Source organism: Phaenicophaeus curvirostris, chromosome Z, assembly GCF_032191515.1.
Source record: "Phaenicophaeus curvirostris isolate KB17595 chromosome Z, BPBGC_Pcur_1.0, whole genome shotgun sequence".
In the NCBI taxonomy this organism is placed as follows: domain Eukaryota; kingdom Metazoa; phylum Chordata; class Aves; order Cuculiformes; family Cuculidae; genus Phaenicophaeus; species Phaenicophaeus curvirostris.
The window spans coordinates 19,329,242-19,356,821 of NC_091431.1; the positions used below are offsets into that span (position 1 = coordinate 19,329,242).

General features: G+C 38.9%; 1 protein-coding gene across 12 annotated transcripts in view; it reads left to right on the plus strand.

Annotated features, from left to right (window-relative positions):
• MEF2C (myocyte enhancer factor 2C) overlaps positions 1-27,580 on the plus strand; it is a 151,871-nt gene that overhangs the window by 77,305 nt on the left and 46,986 nt on the right. For 8 of the 12 annotated variants that reach the window (XM_069880764.1, XM_069880773.1, XM_069880763.1 and 5 more), the window contains one exon: positions 23,839-23,982. In XM_069880764.1, the coding sequence (XP_069736865.1) occupies positions 23,839-23,982 (144 nt within the window). Of the gene's footprint in view, positions 1-23,838; positions 23,983-24,045; positions 24,184-27,580 lie in introns of all 12 variants that reach the window. The other 4 variants (XM_069880767.1, XM_069880769.1, XM_069880772.1 and 1 more) reach the window with 2 other exon arrangements.

Sequence of the window (27,580 nt, forward strand, 5' to 3'; positions counted from 1 at the left end):
AATGTATCTTCCATTTTCTGTCCAGCATACATCCACCTCCTCAGTTCCCCTCTGCCATTCCTCTAATTACTAGTAAAGAAAAAAGAGGAACAACACAAACTTCCTTTATTTTTCTTGTTGTTAACTGAGGTTCTGTGTTATCTGTGCTGATCACCCACCAAACCTTCTCTGAATTTTGTGAATTTCAAACTTACAGCTGCTACTTTGCATGCATGCACACACATCTGCCTGATATTTGCAGCTGCCTTTTATCGCTCTTCTAGGACCCCAGTGTCTTTTCCTTTTCTGAAATATATCTTTTGCTATCTACCTTTGGCTCTGTCTTTTACTGGCATGTGGCTTCAACGAGAAGGAGTTCAGGGTCCTCGACATAGACTTCTGGATATAGGAAGATGTCAGCTCCTGCAAGCTGTCATATACTGCTTCAATAAAAACTTAGCCTTGTTTGGCTTCTCAGCAATACATTATCTTACTCTGCAGGGGTTTTCCATCTGAATGTTTATCAAGCATAACATGTCCTTTCAGCCACCTCTCCACTCCCTCTTGTAATTTTGCTCTTTCTAGTGCATACTAATAGGTCCTACCGCAAAATATTTACAGCCTACAGGGCACAGTAAGTACAGGTAGCAAAATAAGGTGATGATGATAAAATAACATCATTCTCCATGCAAGGTACATCATTCCTGTTTCAATCAAACAGTGTTTATACCTTTCATACCAAGGACCATTTCTGAGGGTCACCTAATCTTCAACACATCCTCAGTTTCATCCACCTTAATCTCTTATCAACTGCTCTTCAAAACATACTTCTTTTTCTGTTTTCCTGCCCTGAGAGTGTGATTAAGTTGTGTTCTCCTTTGTCTCACCAGCTGCTCTTTCAGTCTGCCTGTTAGGTATGACTTTTCCATTACATTTGATGCTCCTCCATGCCCTTTTCCCTCTCCTTTCTCACCAAAATTGGATAAGTTTGGAGAAATTCACATTGGGTGGACTCTTGTTCAGTATCTTGTGATACTGAACACCTCATCAAGAGTTAGGCTGAGGTCCTCTAGGAGAATTTAATTATCCTAGGGCCATTGCAATAGGGTTGATGGTGGGTCATGGGGAAAAAACCTAGTTCTAATTTGCAATAATAAGTCAGATTTTAAATAATTTACAAATTATAGATTCTTTTTCATAGATAATGAGCATCTAGCATCTAGCATCATCTTTTTAACTTGTTTTTCATATGGTTATCTATCTTCATTGCTTTAGTAACTGCCGATGAATTGGCCTTTTGCAGAGTATTTTTGCTTCCACCATGGACTCCAGTATTTGGTGTGGGAGAATGAACTGAATATATCCTGAAAGATGAGTGCCATTTGCTGTATCATTTTCCCTCTAGGGGAATAAGCGAGCTTGTGGAGATGTGAAATTCTCCCTACAGATTACACGTAGTTTGTGTTTTACAACACACAGAGACATCTTTACAGACCCTGAAGTTAAGATGATAGGGAACAAAGTAAAACCAAGCCCTGCAGGGTGGTGCAATTCAGAATTTTGCTTTTGTATGTGTGTTATTGGTTGGTAAAAAAAATGTTCTAAAAAAAATATCTCTGATGAAAACATGCAACTAATGGTAGATAACAATAAATACTTCCACAGGTTTGTAGAACTAGCTTGAATAAAAAATGCAATTGCTTCCAGTATGACCAGCCACAGAGTCCTAACAGGCATGAAATAATATTAAATCTCCTACAGGCTTGAGGGTTTTCAGACTTAAAACTTAGTACAGCTTTACTACCTTGAAAGGCTGGAGTTTTTGAGGGTGGCAGTCAGGCAGTGAGAGGTGTGTGAATGTGACATGCTGCACAAGCGGTGTATTGTGCCAGGGAGGAATGCCACAGGAATTCTTGTTTTGCTGATGGACTTAATGCACACTCTCCCATCAGTTCTTACAGGTGTGCTGTGGGTCCTGTAGCACATATAGGACCAGTCACTTGGTGTAGAAGTTCTGAATGAGATGAAGAGGGGAAAAGAAGTCCTTCTGTCAATTATTTCTAAAGGTCATGGAGCTAATGACTAGCTAGGAGGTTAATTAGATTCTGAAAGCCTCTTCATGTCAATTAAGACTCTTATCTGTATATTTGTAGTAAATAAGCCCATGTAACTCTCTAAATATTCTCTTTTTAGGATAAGTAAGGCAACTGTTGTAGCTTAATGTAATAAGTGGATTTTCTTCTCTTGTTATCATAATACTGCATCCAAACATGCAGTGAAATACACATCAAGTCAGATCTTCAGCCTGTGAAATCAGGGGAATTATTACAGCTACCATGGGCTGAAGATCTGGGACAGTATAGAAAGTAAGCCTGTATATAAGAAAAGGTTATTCAGGGTGATCTAAAGACAGTACAGTCTATTGGATACTGCCCTGGACTAGGACTCATGAGACTTGGATTTTATTAATAGCTTTGCCAAATACTGTTGTGTGACCTTGGACAAGTCACATTTCCTCCTAACGCTTCAGTTTCCCTATCTGTAAAATGGGGCTAGCATTATTGATTTCCTCTGTAAATTGGTTGAAGACCAGCTTGTTAAAAAAAACAGCTACTGTTACCAGTTTCCACCAGCCAGGAGATGATTAGACAGGGTCAACTGGCCAAAGAATTTCCTTTGGATGGTGATATAGGCTTTTTAAATGCTTACTTCTTGTTTCATTTTTAGTGAATATGAGCCAAACCGTTACTGCTAACCTCATGTGTGACAAAATCGTGGGATTGGCTTCAAGATGTTCAGCATTTTTTTAATATTTGTTTGGTCTTTCTTTGTTTGCCTTCTGAGTTTTGAGCCTTTGGAAAATGTATTTGTAACCTAATATCTTCATGTGAGTTTTTTCTGGCCCTGATAATAACAAAATGGACTTGGAGAGGAGAATATCTCCTTTTCAAAAATATTTTTAAAAACTCTCCACTTTATTAATTTCAGTTTTTCAAGCAATTAATTTAGAAATACATCTTCTTTAAACAAAAGCTGATATTCTTATTATTGCATCAGTTTGGGTTCTGTGTAAATATTTGCTATAACAACACTGCAAGAAAAACTTCAAAGCTGGAAAACTGTGTAAGGCAATTTGGTTATGTCCAAAGCAGTTCCTCAGTACTGTTCCAGACAGTGGGATTGTCCAAATTAGTCCCTCTACTACTCCAAAAGATAGCAATTTATTTCCTTCCTCCCCCTTATCCACATGTGGGTTTTGACTCCATCATTGTATCCACAAGCTATTGTTTAGGCTCTTCTTGGTAACTCTGAAGCATCCGGTTGTGGTACATCTAGTAAGTGATAGATTTTGATGCTTTGCAACCTAGAAGAAGAGAAGTAGAGGGTCAAGTGTTGGCACTCATGTTTTTTTCTAAAATATTTCAAATTAATCCTGTGTGTGAAAAATGCAGCTAAGGTAAAGTTGCATATTGAGTTGTTTTGGTTTGCTTTCTCTCTCAAAAAAATAAAGTTTCCATTATAACTTATTTGCAGCAAGGATTTGCTTGACATGAAGCATAGTTTGTAATCCTAGTGTATCTCAAATGAAACTGAAGCAGCTCACCTTATAGCTTGTTTTTTCTGTATCTGATAGAAGAGAATAGGGACAGAGAAAGCTAGAATGGATGCAAAATTCATTACTCTGAAGCATATGGTAGAGCAGAAGATATTTTTGTGTATATTTTGAGGAATCTCTGCTGATTTTTATTTCTTCAGGATCAGTTCTTGTTATTGGTTATGTCCCCGCATTGTCTTTCTTCTAGTCTTTTGATCTTAGTATCATTTTAAAAATATCTTAACAACTTAGGAAATGTTTTGGATTGATTATTTTAAAAACGCTGTGATAAAAAAAGGTGAAAAATATATGCAGAATGTAAATGTGTTTCAAGCTCTACTCATAGTTCCTTTCTTTGTCAAACTGGAAACTTAAATCTGTATTTCTTACAGCATGGTCTATTTCACAGATCACTGATTCTTTCTCCAAAACATGATATATCTGGCTGAGAAGTTGGAAAAATCTTACATGTCTATGTAACATTCTTATAACTTAATAGCTCCAAAGTTTTATCCCAATCTAGTCATTGGAGAACGTTCTTTGTTTTTGTAGTCACTGTTTCACATAGTAACAGCTTGTTGTATTTTGGTCTGTTTGCCAGAGGGTAGGTTTATTTTTAAATCCCTGAACTCTGAATTTTCTTTATTTTTCTAAGATTGGAAGCAGCTGAAACGCCTGGAGTTACAGGTTGAAGGGCTTGCTTCACAATATGAGATGGGAAGCCTCTTCCCCTCCCCCTTTTGTGTTTTTCTTTTTTTAAATTTTTCCTAACAAATGCCTGTTAACTGATATTTGTCTAAAAATAGAAAACTGCCTAACTAAAAATAGCTTGGCCCTCAGTCTTGCCAAGGAAAATGGAGAGGAATAGGCGTGGAATAGAAGGCTGAGTAATCCAGCTCTATTCATTCACAGATCCCTTTGAGAATGCATGCGATGATAAAGTGCCCTCAAAAAACCACAGGCCTGACTTGCTCTCTGCAGACTCCTAGGTGCCAATAAACATTCTAGCCCAAGGATATATTTTTTTTTTCTCATAGATCGTAAACACTTTCTGAAAGACAAGGCTTTGTTTCACAGAAGCTAACTTACTGTCAAAAATAGCTGACTTTCCTAAGATCCCTTTTTTTAACTTTCCACATGTTTTTTAATTTATTTTAAGATGAGCAATGGCTGCAATTACCATGAAATGTCACATATCTAGTGTGAATGAATGAAAAAAATAGATGCTTTTCATTGATTTCATACTTAAAATTGTGCCCTCAAAACATCATATATCAATAAGAAAGAAAAATTTATTACTTTGATTCTGAGCAGTAAAAGCAAATGAGCAGACAGCTGATTTATTTCACTGAAAAAATCAAACTTTAGCTGCTGAGCACTTCTACATATATATACACAGAAGTGATTTTTTTAATTTGTAATTCTGAAACTCAGATTTCACCAAGAGAGCAGAGGAGATGGGAATGGCAAGGGGCAGGATCTAATTAACTTAAAAATAAACCTGTTGAGAACCCTGCAAAGCAGGGAACTTTTCATTTGAAAAGCTGTCATATTAGAGAAAGTCGACCATCATTTGTGCTGCAGAGGTTTTTATATCACATCACCGCTGTGGTATTGCAGTGTGGGCTATCAGTAATACTAGGTGGCAGAAAAGACACCAGGAAGGGTTGAGAGTATGTTACTTAAAGCAGGAATGTTTGTGGTTGTTCTGCATGGAGTTTTTCAGGGTCTTGTTTTTGTTTGTTTTTTTTTTTTTTAAAGCTGAGTAACCTGGTCAAACACAGCAACAGGGTGTGGAAATGTCAGCACAGTTCACAGGGTTATTTGAGCCTCAGTATTGTTCTGTTCAGTTCCTGTAATGCTGTTTATGATAAGACTCTGGAGACAAAGGACGATAATTGATGGAAAGGGACTTAAATTACCCCAAAAAGAATCAAGGTCCTTGTATTTGGTACATCGACTCTTCTGGTCTCCTTCCTCCTTGTAAAGCATTTTGTCTTCTTGCATGTTGGCCCCCTACTGCTCTTTGTAATGGAGGCAGACCACAAGTGATTCCTTTATGCAGTACACAGGGTGTAATTGTGTCTGTGTGGTGTATTAGTAATTACCAAGGCTGAATTCCCGTATTGTATCTTCACTGCAAGCATGGAAAAATAGGACACACTACCCTGCATTACCATTTTCAACCTAGATAGTGAGCTACTTATAGCTGTGTTCCAGACACAAAGATTTTTGTGAGCAAACCCATTTTTCATTTTCATCATTGAGACATCCCTGCTTTGTAAAGCAAATACAAAGTGTGTTTGTTTACCTGGATTCTTACACAACAGTAATAATTACAAGCATTGAAGTACCAAATCTTCTCTTATCTCACAACTATCTTTAATGCAAACTACTGACCTTGCCCTCTTTTCCCCCAAGATTTTTTGTTTTATTAGGCTCCCATAAGCTGACAAGTGTTTTTTTATCAAACCAGTGATGAAGATTATGCAGCACGAAGTACCTAGCAAAATCAGCAAGTGTTGCACTGTTCTTCATAGGGTTACACACAAGCAAAGGTAGGGTTTTTTAGTGTGTTAAAAGTTTCCAGATGCTGGGCTTTGGCCACTGTTCATAGTTCTGTTAGGTAAAAAGAGACCTATGCCATCAAAAGCCAAAAAACACTGATATGTAAGGTCCACCATTCAGGTTCAATTAGACCCCTGTTTTAAAGCCTAGGGTGGTCACCTGGAGCTTTCTGACTTAATTCAAAAGTCTCTAGTTACAGCTCCTAGCACAGACTCCAAATTCTATGCATTCAATTTCCTTTTGTAGTAAACAATACTGGAATACGTCTTATTTCTACAAAGGTTCATAGAAGTCCTGTTTTGAACAGTGAAACTACTCACAAGAACAAAATTGAATGCTCTTGCAAATACCAGCAGAATCATGGCTTTATTTCTGAAGCAGTTCCAGGGCCAGTAAGGGTGTCAGAATTGGGATCTAAAGCATGAGTAGCATTTATGTGTCTATACCGAGAAGTAAAAATGTCCACCTCCGTTCCACACCACAGAGAGCTGGCAGTAAGATAACCCCCTTCCCTGAGTAACAAAGGCACTGTGCAAGAGGAGCATCATCACCAAAGAGGATGGGGATACAAAAGGTCATCCTCACCCTGGCTTTTTGCCTACTTCATTCCACCTGTAAGGGAGCCGGCATTTTAAATGCTCTGCTCAGGCCAGAGCACCTTAACCTTCTGTTTTGCAGGCAGCTAAATGCCTCCATAGCTCTCGTTCCCTGGACTGCACACAGATAACACTATCTGTTCTTGAGATGCCTTTCCACAGTTCTCATTGTTCTGGCAAAAGTTCTGTTAAACTTCAAAATATGCTGACTTTTATTCCTTGTTACAGTAAGAAGGCATTAATTAATTATTTATTTGTGTACTATAAAATTTGCATCCATCCTTTATGTATTATGTAGTTCATATTGATCAGACTCCATTTGCCCTGAATTCAGGGAGGCCTCTATGTGTTTGTTTATATAAAAGACAGTTGACGTTAAAGTAAGTTACCAAAATTTGCAGGGTTATAAAACCTCAAACACATATGCTTTGTTGTTCTACATTTTTAATAATCACAAGTCTAGTGGTCAGCTGTGAATTAATGTCCAAAGTCCAGAACTCTTGAATGTAGTTACATCTTAAATAGTTTTTTTTTAATTTAAAGCGAGCCTGTAGAACAGTTTCAATTAACACATTCTTTTTGTGGTAATTTATAAATCACAGCTTTAAGCTGTTGTGTTTTCCTTACTTAATTTTGCTATGACTGTTTTTACATATGGTTACCAGTTAATGGAGGAGTAAAATCGTCTATTAAAAGGAGTTGCATCATCTGTGTTCTAAACAGTTCATTAATGTTTTTGCATGATAGACAGTGATGTTAAAGGAAAATTTCCATTATATACCCGACAGGCTTGCATTAAAAAAATCCCAAACCCATTTATTTATAACATCCTGTGTGATCTATAGACAACTATAATTACATTTTATAGTGCAGAGTTATAAAAACATGCATGCACTTTACTTTGGGTTGTTAAAGTATGTATTTATTTCTTTGATCAAATGTTACAGCACACAGGCTGTTCAAAGAAAGCAAATTATAGAAGAGTCAATAAGAGTACTTTAAACAACAGAAGACTGCTATAGATTGATTCAAAAGAGATAAAAATCTTGACAAAGAAGCAGTTTGTAATGGAGTATATTGTGTTCTAAGTGTATTTAGCTTACTAAAATAAATTCATGGCTATAATGTGAAAAACATATAAAACATAATTTTTCCTTTCATTATTTCAATCTATGGCTTAGTTGCTACATACTTCTAGCATATTCAAACATGGATCAGCAAAATGGAAGCTTCACACTTTTGACTCCATGAGTTACCAGTATGTGCCTTAGCGTTTAATCTGTATTTTTGTAACCTATGTGAAAAGAAGCTTGCCTTCTCAGATGTAAATTTTTTACACAACCCACATATATTATTTAACTCATGAATAAAAACTCATAATTAAGCTCAGTACTTTCTACTCTATACCTAAAAGTTTTTCACAGGAGTAACTAAACATAAATGATAAAATATGGCAGCTAAGGTCATTTATCCAAAAATCTAATCCGGAAGCACATGAACTTTGTGAAAGATCTTATTATTTGACCTTGAAAATTCCTAAGGGTCTGTGCTTACTAAGTATTAACCTAATCTGGCCCAAAATTGAGAGTCTTTTCTGCGTTCAAGCTCCAAAATACCTAGGAACCCTTAGTCCTCCACAAACAAAATATCCCTGGCAAAGGATTCCTAATGAAATGCATGAGTATAGGATCAAGCTTTTCACAAAAGAGAATGAGGAAATATTACTCATGTTTAAGTAATATCAAAGGGACAGAGACTTCAGTTTAATTCCTTTATTAAAGGATTATTTCTGCATTTTATTGAGAGCCTGTTCAACGTAAAATGCAAACACCAGCTCTGGAACAGAAATCAGATTTCAACAGATTCTCACCCCCAAGAAATGCAAACAAGTCATACAGCTCTGTCCCCTACTGAGTTCTGTTTCTCTGACCCAACAAATGTTGCATTTGTTAATGCACAAAAGTAAAATATTACAGGGAAGAACAGAGATTTAACCTATCTAAAAGCAAAATATTACAGGGAAGAACAGAGATTTAACCTATCTAGAACTTTGTGAAGCATGGGAAGCTGGATAAATCCTATCCCTTACAGGGATATGGTAGAGAACAGATTTGAGCCCATTCAGGTCAGAAAAAAACCCAGAAGCTATATTTCCAGTTTTGTATCAGATTTCTAAACAGTAGTTGTCCTATGGAAAATCTGGAGCAGCATCCTTTTCTTAAAAGGGATAAGTGACTCTTCCTCAAGTCTTTGGGAGACAGTAGGAGAGGACAGTATGTTTGAGTCAATTCCCCAACGCCCAGTACGTGGATGAAGGTGTCTCTGCAGCCCTGGATAAGCAGTGTAACTTCTGATGAGTGATAGGATTTGCAAAACTCTGTTTGCTTGGTCTGGGTCACTCACAGCTTCATTGGATGCTGTGAGGTTTGTATCCTGTTCTGTAGCACCAAACTCTTCCGGTGCCCTGCACAGAAAGCCTCAGATCCTAACACAGTGTGAATTCCACTCTGGAGGTCAGGTACCTAAATAGTAAGTATTGCCAAACTGAGCTTTGTGTGTCCCTAAATCCTTTGTTGGACCTATTCCATAGCCCTTTCCTGTCACAGGGCCCTTCCTTGCATCAAGGGAATTGCAGCAGGGTGTGGACTGCTCTTTATGGTTTCAGTGTAAGCTCAAAGCAATGTGGCTAAGAAGGAACACTCCTCATTGACCATTTTCCTATCCTGTCACTTTAAAAAATGCTCCTGTTCCAAAGGGTGCTTAGAAAGGTGTGCTCTTGTTTCTATGTGCTGGAGCTTTCAAACTTTGGCAGGTATAGGGGGTTCTGCCTAACTTACTTCATTAGCAGAATCCTTGAACTGTTAGGACCCCCATAGATAATTACATTTGAAAATTCTGACTTGACCCGCATCAATAGTAGGGATTTTGTTTAGTAGGACTAAACTCACCTGATAGTAATTCCCATACGGAATTCACAACTGTAGCCTGGACAGATCATAGAATCATAGAATCACAGAATAACCAGGTTGGAAGAGACCCACCGGATCATCGAGTCCAACCATTCCTATCAAACACTAAACCATGCCCCTTAGCACCTCGTCCACCCGTGCCTTAAACACCTCCAGGGAAGGGGACTCAACCACCTCCCTGGGCAGACTGTTCCAGTGCCCAATGATGTTAGATACCTCTGGGCTTGGACTTCAGGTGAAATGCTGGATCCCCAAGGGTTATTGAAACCTCTCGTCTCTCCCACAGACTAAACTTTTCATTCCCTTCCTGTTAAGGAGTCTGAGAAATCCTCCTACTCCTACAGTCTTTTTCATGGGAGAAATGTTCTTAATTCCACCTCCTCCTTCACGGAGAGTGATGGGAGCAAAAGAGCTGACTAAATGATCTCTGTGACCAATTCAGTGGCAGGAATAAAAGAAGTACTTATCCATTCCTTCTATCACTATTTTATTCTGGGATCTTGTGATCTTGCATACCCCAGGCAGAAAAAGGAATCCTGCCAAACTTTGGAATCAATGTAAGTAAGCTTTGCTGTGGTTTGTTTGAAAATTTCTTGTTGCTGAGATACTTCAGGCAAACCTCAGGACTGTGAACCTTTCTGCAGATACTAGGAACAAAATTGTGCTCGTCTGAACTGGACAAAATCTTGTATGCTCATTGTTTATATGCCTGATGACCTTTTCACAGAAAGGATCTAATAGCATTTCTGATTTTCCATGAAATTTTGGTTATTTAGGATATTGCTGGTCCCTTTTGCTACTCTAAGTGCTGTGTGAAAGCCTGGGCCTATTGAAATCAGTCAGGATATCTTTGCCAGATCTTTGACTTTAATACATCAATGCTAAGAGGCAAAGCCACATATATTTTGAGTTTATCTCACCTTCAATCTTATCACAGTCTCTAATTTCTTTGGCACAGTCAGCTTCTGATTGATTTTAAAACAGAATTTTCATATGCAAATATAAAATAAATGTTAGAGAACCTGAACTATTCCCTTATTATTCAATGTAATACTCTTCCTCTAGATTGCCTTATTGTATTGTAAATGCTCTGCAGAGCTTAGGAAAGAACCCTCACTACTGTGACAGCAGGATGATGGCTGCAAACAGCTTAGAAGGTAGCCAAGATGATGGAATAAGTAAAGGAATTTGTTTTTCTTGCCACAATAACGTCAATAGAAAGTGCTATTGTTCCATCTCTCAGCCAAATGGTTTCAGGTTCAGCCTGTACTTGTTCCAAGTAGCTCTAGCACAGTTAGATTTTGGGACTGGGAGTAGTAGTGCTTGTGCACCTGTGGATTTCAGGCTCTCTCTAGCTAGGGATCCAGTTTGGTTCTCCCTTGTACACCAACTGAGTGTGTTAGGAAAACAGTCAGAATGTTACTGACTTCTGAACATTTCTCTGGATAGCTGGAAGATTTACCTTTTTTTCAGGAACACAATCCCCAAAATGCTACCTGTGTCCATGTTACAAAGCACAGTAAAGTGGTAAAATCATGAAGCAGGCTAGTTCCTTAAAGAACAAATACAGTCCTTCAGTCTGTTCTGGGTTTGGGATTCCCAACTGGAAATGTTCCCTTTCTTATATGTAACAAGGCTCTGTGACACACTGATGGAGGCTGTCTAAGGAAACAGCTGTGGTATCTGGAGATGTGAGTACCCCTGAGCTATTTATTGCCTTTCCTCCATTGGAGGTTGCCACCTTCGCAGCAGACTCAGAGGAAGGGAATGCATGCCCACCCCTCAGCTACTTCACCCCCACAGTTCTGGTATGGGGTGAGTAATTCTAGATAGCAGGGCACAGCAGGCTGCAATGCACACTCATTTATTCTGCAGCACTGACAGCCACCAAAGCTGTTCAGAGCCCACAGCTCAGTCTTCACCAAATGAACATACCGGTCATGCACATGTTCACGGTGTCCTTCCTTCCCATCTCTACCAAGTCTTGGAAGAAATTAAACAGGCTGAAATCTTTCTCTGCTTGTCCAGCTTTCCTGCAGAAAGAGGGGACCCAAGCAGAAACATCTTTTGTAAGCCCACAGAATTCTCTGTGTGGGAATACCATATGATTAAAGGTTTGAAGACTTCAGAGAGTAGGTCTTTGGCAGGACAATACACCAATTCTTCTTTACAAAACTATAATTTTGTCCAAAAAAAGAAATCCAGTTTTACAATGAAAAACCCTAACATTCAAAGTATGTTTTAGATGCTTCTGGAGATAGCTGAATTTTTCATGAAAAGATGCTGAGTTTCTGAATTAAGATCTGATCTCTCTCCTCTCCTCTCCTCTCCTCTCCTCTCCTCTCCTCTCCTCTCCTCTCCTCTCCTCTCCTCTCCTCTCCTCTCCTCTCCTCTCCTCTCCTCTCCTCTCCTCTCCTCTCCTCTCCTCTCCTCTCCTCTCCTCTCCTCTCCTCTCCTCTCCTCTCCTCTCCTCTCCTCTCCTCTCCTCTCCTCTCCTCTCCTCTCCTCTCCTCTCCTCTCCTCTCCTCTCCTCTCCTCTCCTCTCCTCTCCTCTCCTCTCCTCTCCTCTCCTCCAAGGCACTAAAACTGACCAATATGTTGTTAATTTAGCTTAGATACAGAGGGTAACATGCTAGCCAGTGGTTTTTTTGCAGATGTATGCAAAGGGTCTCTCTGTCTATATTAAATTTAGACTTCTTATAGAGTACATTACAGTTTGCTTGGGTTTTTCCTTCTTATAACCCCCCAATTATGCTGGTTGTCACTAGCATTTAACTTTTTATAGAGGGAGAATGATAGAAAACTGAATTAGCAATGTCCTTGCAGGAAGTTAGTGTCAGAAAGGGGACTTAAAGGGGGACTTGTTTCCTGGGGTAAACAGAAGCAGCTGAACCCTTTGATAATCTTTTATAAAGGGGATAATCTCTTGCCTCCATGATGGCACAGTTTGGAGTAATGGAAATCTAGAATTCTTTTGCCTGGAAAGCTTTGTAAATTATCAAAAATGTTTTGCAAATCTGACCAGTTTTTTCTAATTCTGTCATTTCTGGTTCTTTCCTTTTGAGACAAAAAAGGGATTGCAGAGTGATAGGAACACAATGAATTTTGAAGGGGTTACACTTCAGGAAACCTTGAAGGACCAGCTTTCTAGGATAATCCACAGTTCTGGAGTTTTATTCCGCTGCTGACTGTACTTTCTCTTTCCTTTTTTGGCTAGTATTTAGTTGAATAATCTGCAAGTTTCAACTTGCAAAGTTTCTGTCTGGATCATGCCACTCCCATAGGATTTTCCGTGAGAAAACAAAACCCAGTCCTTTGTTTCTAGCAGATGAAACTGGTAAGCAGACAAATGCATATCCTAGTCCGGAGATTTTAGCAACTGATCAAAGATACATAAAATTTGCACAAATGTTTCTGGAAAATAACAGAACTTATATGAATTGTTGGTCTAACAGAAAAAAACAAAGCCATCTTAAATTAAGTATAAAAGTCTGCATCGTTTGAGTCATCTTGCTCTCATAGTTAAAACCATGGGCCAATTTTTCTTCTTAAATAGTGCTTGCTCACTCTGAACTTAGTGGAGAGACTTCTTTCTCTTTTTTCTTGGTGAAAACCTGACTCTATCAGCAGAACGGGAGTTGATGGTTATTGCTTTGTTGCTATTTAAGGCCTCTGTCCTGCAAAGAAACAGGAGTCTAGAGTTTCAGAGACCTAATCTCTATTATTACTCACCATTTTTACACAATGTATTGATTTGGGCATTTTTACCAATGGATGAAACAATTACAGTACAGTAAAAATAAAAGGGAATGTTCTTTTTCCTCTGAAATGAACCACTGTACAGCAGCATTTGCTCATGGTCATATTGGTACCATTTTTTTGTAATACCCTGTAATCTGATCTGCTGTAAAATAAATATTCAAACTCTGGGAAAAAAAAAGAAAAATCTGTTCAGAACATTGATACATTCAACATTTTTATGGGAGATCTCCAAGGATAACCCAGGTGCTAAAGGAAGTGCTGTTCTTGTCTCAGTGGGTGGCGTTTTCATTGCTGAGTCAGTTCAGTGCTGCTGGAGGTGCTCTGTTTCAGATGAAATGGAAAAGCACCATGTTGTGGTCATCAGATATTCGCTGGCCCCATGGTTAATGGTTGAAGTTGTTTGCCCCATGGCCAAGGAAAAATTCTATCCCAAGTAACTTATGTTGTCTGTTACAGTTTTATTTGTCTCAGGTACAGATCATTTCTACTCCTGACAACTTCATTGGCTAGTGTAGCTACACAAGTTGACAATACAGTCGCCTTTGGATGGCTTTTTTTAATTGATGCGTGAAGCAGTCCTTAAATATATAATTTCAGCATGTATTAATCTCTTTGGGATGTTTTAGAACATAGATAGGACTCAAAATGCATGCAAAGTCTAATTCCTTTCAGCTACCACTCTTTCTGTAATAAGTTTTTGCCACAAAGGATGCTGTACAATGTATGTGTTACTCTATATGTCACATTTCTCAAGTATTTTGATACGGCATTTAGCATTAAAAGTTCCCATTTATAGCATGGAAAAACACCAGCTGCCTTTTAAATAGTTAATTGTTTCTGCAGCCATTTATACTAAGCCCTGAATATTTCAAATACTGTATGTTTCAAGAGATAGTAACACTGATGTAACAGGCTTGGTAACACCACTGTACATCTAGAATAACTCAAGTGGTGTCTTTACAGCTGTTCCAAATCCAGCTACAGATTTACACTAGTGTAAATGGGACCTGACTTCAGCCTAGTATTTGTGTATATGTCTGACTAAATTAGACACAAATGAAAATATTGAGGGCCCTGCTCCATCTGGAAGGACTGGAGTCAGTGGAGAAGGATTATAGATGGACGAACATAAAAAGAAGGAGGGAAATAACAACCTGTTGATGATTACAGTGTTTATTTTTAAGTGGCCTCATATTCCCTAAAGAAGCTGAGAGAATTCTGCTGAACTACCGTAAAGTTTATTTTTCCATTCATATACTTTCTGTATCTGGCGACAAAACCCAGTACAAATCAAATGCACTGTGTCTCACCAATATCTTCTTCTATTTTAAATATGCTCAATAAAGCTAAGAGAAAATCTTTTAAATACTTCATACACTTAACCTGTTTTGAAAAATCAGTAAAGGGCATAATGGACTGATATTATGCTGGAACTGACATTAGCCAGGGGGCAAGAGGCAAGTCAGAGATGCATGGATTAAAGCAAGTCCAGTGGAGGCCACGAAGGTGATCCAAGGGCTGGAGGACCTCCCACATGAGAACAGGCTGAGAGAGTTGGGATTGTTCTGCCTGGAGAAGGAAAGGTTCCAGGGAGTCCTTCTAGCAGTCTTCCAGTACTGAAAGGGGCTACAAGAAATCTAGGGAGGGACTTTTTATCAGGGAATACAGGCATAGAATGAAGGGCAATCTGAGAGGGGAAAGTTAGATTAGATATTAGGAAGATTTTTTTTCTATGAGGGTGGTGAAGTACTGGCATAGCTTACCCAGAGAAGTCATGGATGCCTCATCCCTGGAGGTGTTCAAGGCCAAGTTGCACAGGGCTTTGGGCAGCCTGATCCAAAGGGAGATGTCCTTGCTAATGGTATGGGGGTTGGAACTGTATGGGCTTTAATGTCCCTTCCAGCCCAAACTGTTCTATGATTCTATGATTCCATGATCTATTCTGTTCTTAGGCCATCTTTTCACCTATTGGTAGATCAGGTCTGCTTGTCGGCTGGAGGTGCACCTGCCAGCAAATTAGTGGAACTAGCCAGTGTATAGAAGTTTTGTCTTCATGCAATCATTCCACAAATACTGAGCCTTCAGAATTAGTGAAAGTCTTCTTTTTGTAAATGTACCTTCAAAAATGAATTATGGAAAACAAGGTATTTATTACTAGGCTGTGGTGCTATCCTTCATTCTGCAGGAGAAGGCACACATTTTTGGGCAGGGTGGCTTGCATGAAGACTGATGGGAAGAACAGAAAGGCAAGTTGAAGTTTACTGCCCTTGTGTACATCTTCTGTATTTCCATTGGTGGAAAACAGTGTCAGTGAGAGGCCTTTAGACCCTCAGTAAGAGGTTATAATCACTGGGGTGCTCAAGGAGTTGTGATAACTGTTCCACTCTTAAACCACAAATACCTTGTGATCTAAGCAAATACTCTGTTAATTTTGCGCATGAAGACAGACAGTCTGTGGAAAGCTGTCAGGCTTTTTTAACACAACAGGGCAGAATTTGATTGTCTGTTCAGTTAGTACAAGTTTAAAAACAGCTGCAGAGAAGTTTCATTTTAACACACTTTGGATGTAAAGGGTGCATTTGACAGCAGAGTAAATTTTGACTAACATTTAAAAGGAATTATGTTTGTCCAAGGTTCATTGTTGGTTTTTTTTCTTTTTAAATCTTACATATCTATAGAGGTGATTTTACCAGAAGCTGGAATCACAATTAGGTCAGCATTGCATTTATGTCACTAATCTTATCACCTCCAATTAATCTCACATGTGAATTCATGATTTAGAAAATGCCGATCTTATCTTGAAAAGCACTTCTCTTTTTTTGTCTTCACTAATCCAACATACCAGCAATATTAAGTCAGTATTATACTGCAACATAGCAAACAGAGGATGGTCATGCTTATGTGTGAAGACTTCTATAAATCCCTCTAGATTTGAACAAAATGTTGTTGAGAAATGAACTAGGGGAGGGTGTGTATGCGTATATATAAATATATGCATAGATCTATATATACATGTATTTATGTGTATATACCTGTACAGTGCAAATGTTGCTTTCCTGTAGGCTGTGACCACATGAGAGACGAGAAGTCTGGCAGCAGCACGAGTCATGAAAAACCAAAAAAACCCAACCCCAAAGCGGTCAGCCAGCAGGACCAGGAGCGTAGCATCCCCAATCAGCGCTGCAGCCCCAGAGACAGCCATCTATGGCCATGGGGCAGCAGGTGCCGGCGCTGACAGGTGCGGATGGCAGGGATGCATGGCATTGCTGTGGCCAGGCTGGGGACCCACTCCCCGCCGGGATGTGGCCACATCGTGCCAGCCAGTGCCGACGGTCACTTGATGCTCCACTCCCCCCCTGGATTCCCGGGTGGCTGGGCTTGGCGGGTGCTGACACCCGTCTCCTCTGTCAAGGCCAGGGAAACATGATCCCCTTCATTGAGGGTTGGCGTAGGAATCCTACGTCAGCTGCCCAGGGGGATTTGTCGGGTTTTCAGACCTTTTGCGCCACAACGACGGATGGGAAAAGCCTGAAGGATGAGGAAATATCCTTACTTAGAACTTCGGGAATTATTAAGATCTATATTCTTTTTTTAAAAACAGTTTACAAGCACAGTGGAGGGCAGAAGTCTTTTGTGTGTCCCATGAAATAGTTACGAACATAGGAAGATTTGAGCTTAATTGTATACATTAACAGAAGTTTTAATACAAATCATTAGTGCTGGAGTCTTCACGTGATTTGCTTTTGTTTCTTTCTGAAAACTTCCAGAGAGATACGAGGTTTAGATTAACTGCTATGAGATCTCTGAATCTGACATACCCTTATTCTATTTATATTTAAAAAGCCGAAGTTGCCCTGTGTAATTTAAGTCAATACTATATAGAAAAGTGGGTGAGATTGAACCTTAAGGAAAGGGATTGTTCTTGGTTTCTTTTAGAGAGCAAAGCTCTGTCATCTACCCATCTCCAGTCCCACTGTCCCTCTGGAGGGGCAACACAAGCACAGCGGCCAGGCTGTGCTCTCTCATCTGGATGCAGGAGACCCTCTGCAGAGAGGCAGGAGGAAATGTGGTGAGGCTGACCTGCCTGCTACAGGCTGCAAGTTCAGAGTGAACAGGCTACACCTCTGGAGGACTGTGTGTCACCTCAGCTCCAGGCGTGATGCCTTGCACAGCTCCCAGCACCCAGGTTATGTACATAGCACAGCTATGGGGAAAAAAAGAAGTAAAAACGTCACTGTCCCAGGGCCATTTCTAAAAAACGTGGATCAATTTTATATTACAAAATACTGTGGGTATGCCTTGGCACATTGAAAGCAGGAGTGGAAGAGAACAGGCTGAACTCTAAGCAGGTAGAAACCTCATGTCCTGATGAGCTTGCAGCATACGTGGATAAACATTCATAACATGCTGGTCGATCATTCTTAAGCAAAGAGAAGCAGATGTTACTGGCAAAGGGTGTTGGCATTGTTTGGTTTCACAAGAGGTGTGATTAGAGAAGGTACTTGAAGAAGGAGAGAATAATCACTTGGCATGCAAAAATGAGAAGCAAATCCAAGCAGAGGGTTTGGTGTATTGTCATAAAAAGCACACTTAATGCGTGCTTGAAGAAGACAGACATATGTGAACAGACAATGGAAATTTTTTTTTCTTTGAAACTTCGCTGAAAATAAAATAGTAACAAAGAGGTTAACATGTGGTTATAGAAGCTCAGCTATTATATAAGCCCCGTAGCTTGTTTCAAAAAGAGTATAAACCACAAAAGCATTTTATGATTTATACAAAAGACGTAAGAAATGTTCCATTTTTATTGTGTTACTGGTATACATTCTTTTTTTTGGTCTGGATCTTGCTAGATAACAGTAAGTATAATAATGTTTTATCTGATTCTCCTAAACATGCAATTAAAGTACATTAGTACCAGCATACTAGTCTATGTTCATTATTAAATGTAAAAATCTAAGAACTCTACATTAATGGAACATAAAATTTAAGATTTTAGTTACACAGAAGTCAGGGAATTCAGATGGACGGTTCCCATAGCAACCTATCTCTTCCTCTTTGTGTTTTTCATTTCACTAGAACCTTTCATTACTTGATTGCACCATACATTGTATCATGCAATTTCATCATGAAATTTCATCATTATATAACTGTGCGAGAGAAGAGAGTGAAGGTTGTCTTTACTCAACACCTTCTAACTTTAAAGTTTCTGTTGCACAGAGAGCAAACTGATGCTTAAGTTAATCAGGTCCATGAAGTAAATAGTCTCTGCTTTTCTGAGGGTCCCCCATAAATACAGTCAGTTTCTTTGAAATGGCTGTAAATAATAAAGCATTTGAACACAATAGCATATCATTCCTCTATAATGGGCTATTGTCTGCTTTGCCACGTAGATAGTGGAAAATGAAGGGTACTTGTGAGGTTTGTCTTCTGACAGTGGAATATAATTTACCAAATTACAACTTTGGACTGCCATGGTCACTGTTGGGATTATTAGTTAGAAATCATTGTGGTGGCCTCTAAACAACATAACAGATACGGGAATTTTTAGAAGTAGATCGGCAATTCTGAGTTTTTCCACACTGTAAACTTTGATTAAAGATGAAGTGTCAGCAGATCACACTTTTCATGACACAAATGAAGATAGTGATTAATTCTGCAATAGTTTGGTCTTTGTTGCAGAGGATATCAAAATGGAATAGACAAAGTGGCTGGTCTGAATCTTTGGGGGAACTTTTCAGTCAGATTGGTCTTTTTAATTTGGCAGCTATAAAGTAAGTATTCCGAAGCCCAAATATCAAGGCCTAGTGATCCTGCTAAGAAGAAAATAGATACCTCTCTACAAAGATGAGCAAACTGAAAGAGTGAATCAAAAATTGTATTTCTAACCTTCTCTACTCTTCCCATTGAATAAATGCTAACAGAAGATAATAATACTGCAGAAACAGGATTAGGAAAATGAAAGGCTTCTCCTCCTCAAAAGCCTTCAAATTGCAATGATTTCCATTGCCTTGATAAAATCAGACCTGGCTGGTAGTGTCATATTTTCTTTTGTGCTTTTGTACTGATGATAAATTTTGCGTGAAATGAAAGTAAATAGTTGTTTATACTTCATTTAACAGCAGCCAGTATGTCACAAAGTCAGCACTTCCGTGAGATTTATAGAGCAGGATTTAGGCTAAATTGTTGGCATATGAGATTTCAGCCAAAGGTTGTTTTCCTTTAACCATTTTGTTTTTCAAATGCCTTGGCTGGTTTTAGGATATTGGAGTCCAATATAATTACTTGTTTAATTGCTTGGAAGTAGAGCTTCCGTAGTTCAAAAATGGTTTCTTTTCTTTAAAAATAACTGAAATTTGGCTTGGGGTTCTCTAAAATGCAATGCACTATACAATTGTGTAATTTTATCCTCTTAAAAATTCCCTGAATAGTCATTAAAACTTTGGAAACTAGCTAATCTCTAGGAGGATACGATAGGTCTGGCTATTTTCCAGGGTTTGCAAGAGGCTGCGGACAGCTTAACATGGTAAGAAAAATGATTTATAAATCACTACAAGACTGGGTCAAAGACTTTAGCCTACTGAAACCCAGTTGGTCTTAAGGACTCCACTCTTTTCCAATGTCTAGAATCAGCCTCTGCTTTCAAGACGTGACACAGAGCAAAAGATAAGCAGAAAATTGTCACAGAGGTCAGAGAGCTTGTGAATGTGGATGGATCACTTAGATATTGGCCAGTGCCACTTTTAGTACCAATTGGTATCAGATGCATTACAACACAGAAATAAAGGACATTTATGAGAGGTATAATGGGGTAGGTAATGATGTGAAGGAGAGCAAGTTAACAAACAAGGCAAGATAACATGCAAAACTGCAGTCTGTGTCTTGAGAAGCCAGAGCATGCTAACACGCTCAGGATCATTATATTTGTCCTGAATACCACTCAGTACCTTAGTTCAGAGGATAAGTATGTCACTTTCAGCCTGCTCACCTCTCGAGAGGAAGACTGGGTATGTGAGTGCGTGTGATCATGTGCCTGTGCAGTCTATCAGTCTATTCTTCTGTCTTTTCCCTTGTAACTTTTCTTTTTTTTATTCAGTGCCAAGAAAATCTGGCACACAAGGAGGGGTCTCAAAGACAATGAAATTCCAGCAAGTTGGAAATTATATGTTCTTGTGCAGAAAAAGGAAACCAGAAATTACTCCCAGAAAGACTCTCGGCTGAAGGCAAATTTACACCATGAGTCCTTACACCCAGAAACTACCCAGATCAGCAGAAGGGTTGACAGGGGGGAAGAGAAACACCAAGAAACACAGCCACTGGAAAGCTTCTCTGGATATTGCACTTTATCCCAAATTTACAGATAACTAGACACTAGTTACTGCAATTACAAAGTTTGGGAGATTTGCCCCTGACTGCAGCACACTTGTGGAAATTTCTGTTGTCTAACCTTGCTTCAACTCATTGAAGCATGTTCTTCTTTTCTTGTTTTCTCTTCTGGGAGCAAGGGGCAAACAAGGGCAGGATGGCGAGCTGCACTGCATTAATGAGCTTAATTAGCAGTGTCAGCCAAGGTACCAGCCAAACACACTGGACAGATGGGGTTTACCTCTATTTTTTAGGGCTAAAAATTAATTTTAGGTAGAATTCCAGCATGATTTTGTTAAACTTGGTATTTGGCCTTTCTGAGACTGCATCTTCTCTGCCTGGTGTGGCAGCAACCTGCTTTGTAAGGATAGGGAAAAAAACAAATGTAAATATTTATAAAAATACTGCTATGTTGGGAAGCAATCTGGTCTCTTTTGGGGGACCACTGCAAGACTTCCATTGGGTTACATGGCCTTTCTTCCTCTGGTTGTCTGAAAGATAGTAGTGTATTCCTGATCTACAAACCACAGAAGTGACTGTTTCACATAAGAGCTAAGTAGTCAATCACAGAACTTCAGGGCATTGTGAGTGTGTGAAGACAAGGTGCATCCTTCAGCCAGATACAGTCTAGTGAATATAGCAGACAAGGATTTGGGAATGATGGAAAAGATTGAAAGAGACTGCAAAACATTCCCCCTCCTGTCTTTTCATGTTACTCTTCATCTGGAGGGGTAACAATTGCACACCTCCCTCGCTTAAGTCTGTTCAGTTGCAGCTCTGTTGACCCCTGGTGAAAAAAAAAAAAGAGGTCCTTGCCATTTATAAATAGAGGAGCTGGACTTTCATCTCAAAGATTTGACTGGAGGGTGCCAGCCAATCCAGTTTACAACAGTGTCATTCCTCAGAGGGTCCATGTGAATCAGCAGGGATCCATCACTGACTACATGGAGCTCAAGGAAATGTCCCAAGTGTGCTGATCTGGAATTCATGTCTGCACAGCTTGATCCAATGGATCTTGAAAACATGGTATTTTACATATTCAGAGTGCAACTATTTTGTACTTACATGAAGAGAACAACGTTAGTTTAAGATTAGTTATTCAGATGTAAAAGAGAACTTTCACTTTTAATATATATTATCTACTAAATCTATCAGACAACCGCTGATTGCAAAAGCGCTTTGTAACTGGCTTGTTTCAAGATAGTGGCAGTAGAAATCATATGTGACTATGTCAGTTCTGCCTGTTCACATTTAAAAGGTAAAGGAGAGAAAAGAGGGAGAATGATTCAGGCTGGTTTAGCTTCTTAAGGTTTGATTCAAATGCGTTTATAATTGTCTGTGTCTCAGTTGTAGCTCATGGAATTAGACATGAAGCCTGCATAGGTACAAAGTTTGAAAAGAAAGCTCTACATTGAGACAGCCTTCCACATTTGCCCATTCTGTTTCAGAGGTCCATGATGAGCCTGGATAGCTCAGATCCCTTACAGCAGACCACTAACACTTTGCTGACTTGCTGAAAATGAGAGGTTCAAGGGGTGCATCTTCACAAGAACAGCTTTTGCAGGAATGTGTGGGCTGTGTCTTAAGTCTTGGGTAAAATGGAGAAAATTGAGTCTAATTTTTAGTGATTAAATGCAATACTACAGAAACAAGGTATGATATATTACTTGGGGGCTGCAATGGTGGTAAACTGTGCATTGTTACAAAAGAAAATAATTAGGAAATGTACATTTTCAAAAGGAACAAAAAATTCAGATGAAAGGCAGACATTCTTTGAAGGCAAAAAAAGAAATTAGTTAGAGCATCCCACACTAATACACAGCACAACCATAGCCACACAAGGGTGCTATCTACGTTGTAACTGACATTGCTCAGAGAGTTTTCAACTCAGAAGGAACTGCAAGCAGTTTAATAAAAGCAGTAGCAGACAAATGGGTTCTTTGAAGATTTTTTGACTATTAAATTCTTAAACTTAAATTTGAGAAATCTAACAAATGTTGACTTTGTGTACTATTGCTTCTCATGGTTCTTTACCATAATGAGCGACTCTTCTTTGGTCATCTGTCAAGGCAGATCAGATAAAACCAGTTTGAGACCAGGCAACAATTCTGAATTGTTAGCTACTGATTTCATTCTAGTTTTAAGCATTTTTATCTCTATTATTTATCTTGGAGGTGATGATCATGGTTGTGAGAGTTGATTTGAGTTGCTCAACCTGAAATTCATCTGGTTTGACTTTTCACTAAGCATCTGTTTTAGCAGTGCTTTTTCCTGTACATTAAGCTTTGGCACTGTGCATTTGTAGCACTGTAACTGCAGTCAATAAATGTAAACACCATGTCTAGAAGCTCTTAATCAGTACTTCACAGCCACATTAGCAACTCTGTCCTGCTCCTTGTCCTATCAAAAGCATACACTTAGGAATGGCAGGGCATAGCTAATGTCATCCCTTACATACTTTTCAAAGGAAGAATTCAATTTAGATACTTCTCCTTCTTCTTCTGTGAAGAACATGAATTCCCAAATATGTTATGTGGTTTGTTGTTTGTTTTTTTCCCCTTTCTTCCTCCTGTGTCTTTCTTTAGAGAAAAGGAAAACACCAGGGTATTCCACTGTAAACAGTATGCATCTTTGGCTTTTAGTGTTCATTCTTTTCAAGTGGATATATATGTTAAAATAAATTGCATTCTGGGTGGGTGTCTTAACCCCTTAATGCTATCAGATGTGGTGGGAGGAGGGGTACTAGCACAGGCACTTTGCCAGACTGTCAGTTCCATCCTTTTTTGATTGATTCCAGTTTCAGAAGAAGGAGGTTTGTGAGATCCTCTCCTTCCACTTGTAATTAGCGACCTACAGGATCAGCGTGGTGGATCTGCAGTCACTTTCTTTCCCTACAGCATGATGTAACACCTTCCATCGTTGGGCAGTTTGTGTTATTGTAATACTTATGAGTTTTTCTTGCAGCCCATGTCAAGGATTGAACTTTCCAAATTATCTGTTTCAGACATTGAGAAAGAAAGGACTTAATGGCTGTGACAGCCCAGACCCCGATGCAGACGATTCAGTAGGTCACAGCCCTGAGTCTGAGGACAAGTACAGAAAAATTAATGAAGATATTGATCTAATGATCAGCAGGCAAAGATTATGTGTAAGTACTCTGAGCTCTCTTTCATTTTTTTTTTACTTCTTGATATTTCTCTGAACCTGGCAGGCATTGAACAAGAAAGAAAACAAAGGTTGTGAAAGCCCCGAACCTGACTCCTCTTACGCTCTCACCCCACGCACTGAAGAAAAATACAAAAAAATTAATGAAGAATTTGATAATATGATCAAGAGCCATAAAATACCTGTAAGTACCAAAGGTTAGATGGCTGGCTGCTGATAACTGCTGCAGTAACAAACCATAACCCTTTCAGTTCTGGCTTCTTAAGGAAAACATTTCAGCTGGAAACAGGCTCTTAATAGTTCAGTATATAATTAAACACTGTGGTCAGAAAATTTCACGACACATATCTTTCTTCCAAGTCTTTACCTCTGACACACAGACAAAGCCTGCTACAGGTGAAACCTACAGAAGGAAGTGAAATATACATATACACATTATATTCACTTGATTTACAGAACTGTTTTACCACAATACTTGCCCAAATTATATCTAAAAAATAACAATGGAAATCTTCCTTTGTGGACAGGCTGACAAACCCACAGAATACTTTCAGTGGTGGTATAGAAAAAAAAACAATGTAGAACTGAAATTCCTTTATATATAGTAATCAGTGTATTCTGTGCGTGTCGCTTCAGTTCTCAAGTGTCTCTGCTAAACTCAGTTGCAGCACTGAAGGGTTACAGCTACTTGCTCGCTGCAGAGAAACAGAGTGCATGAGAGCCTAATGGTAGGATTCAGACATGTTTGTGTGCTGGGGTGATTTTACAGCTTTGTCAGAGAATTTGCTTTGACCTCATCAGCATTTCTTTAATGCTTTAACATGAGCTAAATTTTGTTTTAACCAAGTCAAAATTTCTAACCATCAGTCGTATGCCTTGCCAGATATCTAAGAGAAATAACTCTGCATGTGCTGTTTCGTTTGCACAAGACGTACAGGAGAAAAATACTTTGTCATTATGTTTTAGTATTACACTCATAAAGCCATTAAAAAAAGAATGTGGATGTTTGGAGGTTCTATTTGGTCCTCCTTCCAACTGTGCGTGGAAGACAGGGTAGCAAACCAAAGGTTTACCCAGGTCCAACTAAGCAGCTGGATTTGAATAAGTCTCTGCCTGCTTCTAGAAGAGGTCACTTGGATCTGCTCATTCCTCATTCCCACATGTAGGTTGTATGGTTAGCTGCCAAAATGGATGTCTGTACACCCAGAATGAGCAAAGTCTCTTCTGTAATGCTAGTCAATTGTGCGTACAAAATATGACAGCTAAGCTGAGGTCGCCTCTTAAGGTTGCTCTGATTCCATCTCATGCAGTGTAAGCATTCTTCACGTTAAGTCTCAGCTGAAGGATTTTAAAGGTGTTAAATAATAAAGATTTTCCCAGAGATCATAATGGTACCAAAATTGATAATTTAGTGTTTGGAATGGCTGGTAAAGAATGTCCAATATGTATATAAAATATCTGGGAGGAATACATATATATTCCATCTTTTTCTACCTCCCTATTCATTTGGTTCTTTTGCATATTTGTTTTTCTCTGGAAAAAAAAAACCCAACTCTAAAACTGTCACCATGGATTTAGTTTCTCAGGATAGAACTCAGTTTGACAGTGACTGCAACATTTAGGGTGGCTGTTATAAGCTGGAATGCTTAACACTTTTTCATGTCAAAATCTTACCAATTGCCATTCTTTCTCTCTTTCAAGGATGACCTTTGGCTTGTTTAAATCAAAGTGACAGAATTTTCAATCAGATAATACTTAACCAAGTCTTGTCTAACTTAAAAATTGTGTTTGGAATGGTCCTTCAGATCCTCTGTTTCTCTCCTGCTGCTTGTTTTTGTTCAAAGCAGGACATTATAACCATTTGAAATCTTAACATGTGAGAAAAAAAAGCCTTGCAAAAAACCTCATTCCTGTGGTAGTGAGTTCGGTCACTTTCCTTACCTCCATAAGCATTTGCAAAAATCATCTTTTTAGTAAAACTGGGAAAGTTCTAGGAATCAGAAACAACACAGTTAATCTAAACATGGTACATCACTTTTGTTCTACCAAAAATTAATGGATTCTCCCTCTGATTGCTTTCATTAAATTCAACCTTTTGGCATCAAATGCAGACCTGCTTCAGCAATTAGCTTGGTTTCCTGAGCTGTGTTTTGGGTATAATGTGTCTTCCTATCTTGCAAGGATGATACAAGGTACAATGCATTATCTTTTTGTGAAATTCAGAGATGCTTCAGAGACACAGAACTGTTATGTTAGCATTTCTTTTCATGTAAGACAGGATATCCCTTCTTTGAATACCTCACATGCAGAGCTCAAGGTCTGTGCACTCCATCAAGCTGCTTACCACAAAAGAAAGAATCAGTAGGTGCCCTCCCCAACAGCAGCTCCTTCTCCCAGCATAAGCTGAGATGTAACAGGCAATATGGAGATCAAAGCTAGTACATAATGGAAATTTGTAAAGATAATGTATTTTATAGTATACATATAATGTGCTCTATTATATACAATAATATATTTAACTGTACAAATCAGTATAACTTCAGGGAAGTCAGGACAGTTGTATTCATTTACTTGTAATCATCAAAGGCAGCCAAGAAATTTGGAGGGGGAAAGCAAAATTGAACAAAAAGTCACCAAGTTGAGGCATTAAATCACCACTTACAAAATACATAAAACAATGCAATGCCTATGTCTGGTCTTGTAACAGAATAAAGCTGCTGCCAAATAAAAACAAAATTGGCTTTTGCTCCTAACAGCTAAGGCCAATAACGTTTCCTCAGATAATTTTCTGTGGATAAGTATTTATATTGTTCTAAAACATCTGATAATAATTAGACATTTATTTGTAGTTTTCATAAGAGTGATGAAAGCCAAGGAGACAGAAATAGTCCACTAGAAGGGAGCTATAAGTATCTCTGTCTCTAAACAAATGAAAGTCTGGTTGAACATGGGAGGGATAAAAACAATATTTAACATAGAATGTTTGGTCCAGTAATTTCTAAGGAGTTTGAGTCCTCAACACTTTGCACAGCACACCCCAGCTTGTGGAGCACGTACCTAACACAGCGTGTGCTGTACGCTGGCGGTATACTCTAGGGTGAGCCATCTGCTTGCTTTGGCACTTGAGTCCAAAGGAGAAAAGACAGAGAAAAATAAAAAGCGAAATGTGGCAAGCTGCACACATGTTAGAGCAAGGCTCCATCTATATTAGTAAATTAGCAAATGGCAAAGAACATACCAAGGCAGCAGGAGGTGCTTATCTCTGCCCTGAATTGTTTGAATCGTCCCTGGCATGCTTTTGGCACAGGTCAAAATAACGCTCTTCTAGGCAATTTCTGAGCTCTGCTTGGTTGTTAGCCCAGGCCAGGAACAATTCCCTACTGACAGTTTATATGTAGTCATGATGTTTTTGAGGTTGAGAAAACTTAATAGTATGGACATGGAGTGCTCCGTGGCCTCAGATGGCCTCAATACCCAGGCAAGTTTAATTTACTAATATAGATACTACGCAATTGCATCATAAGCTTTAATGTCCATCGGGACTAGCTGGAATAGATATGCCCCATGACTTACTACCAAGA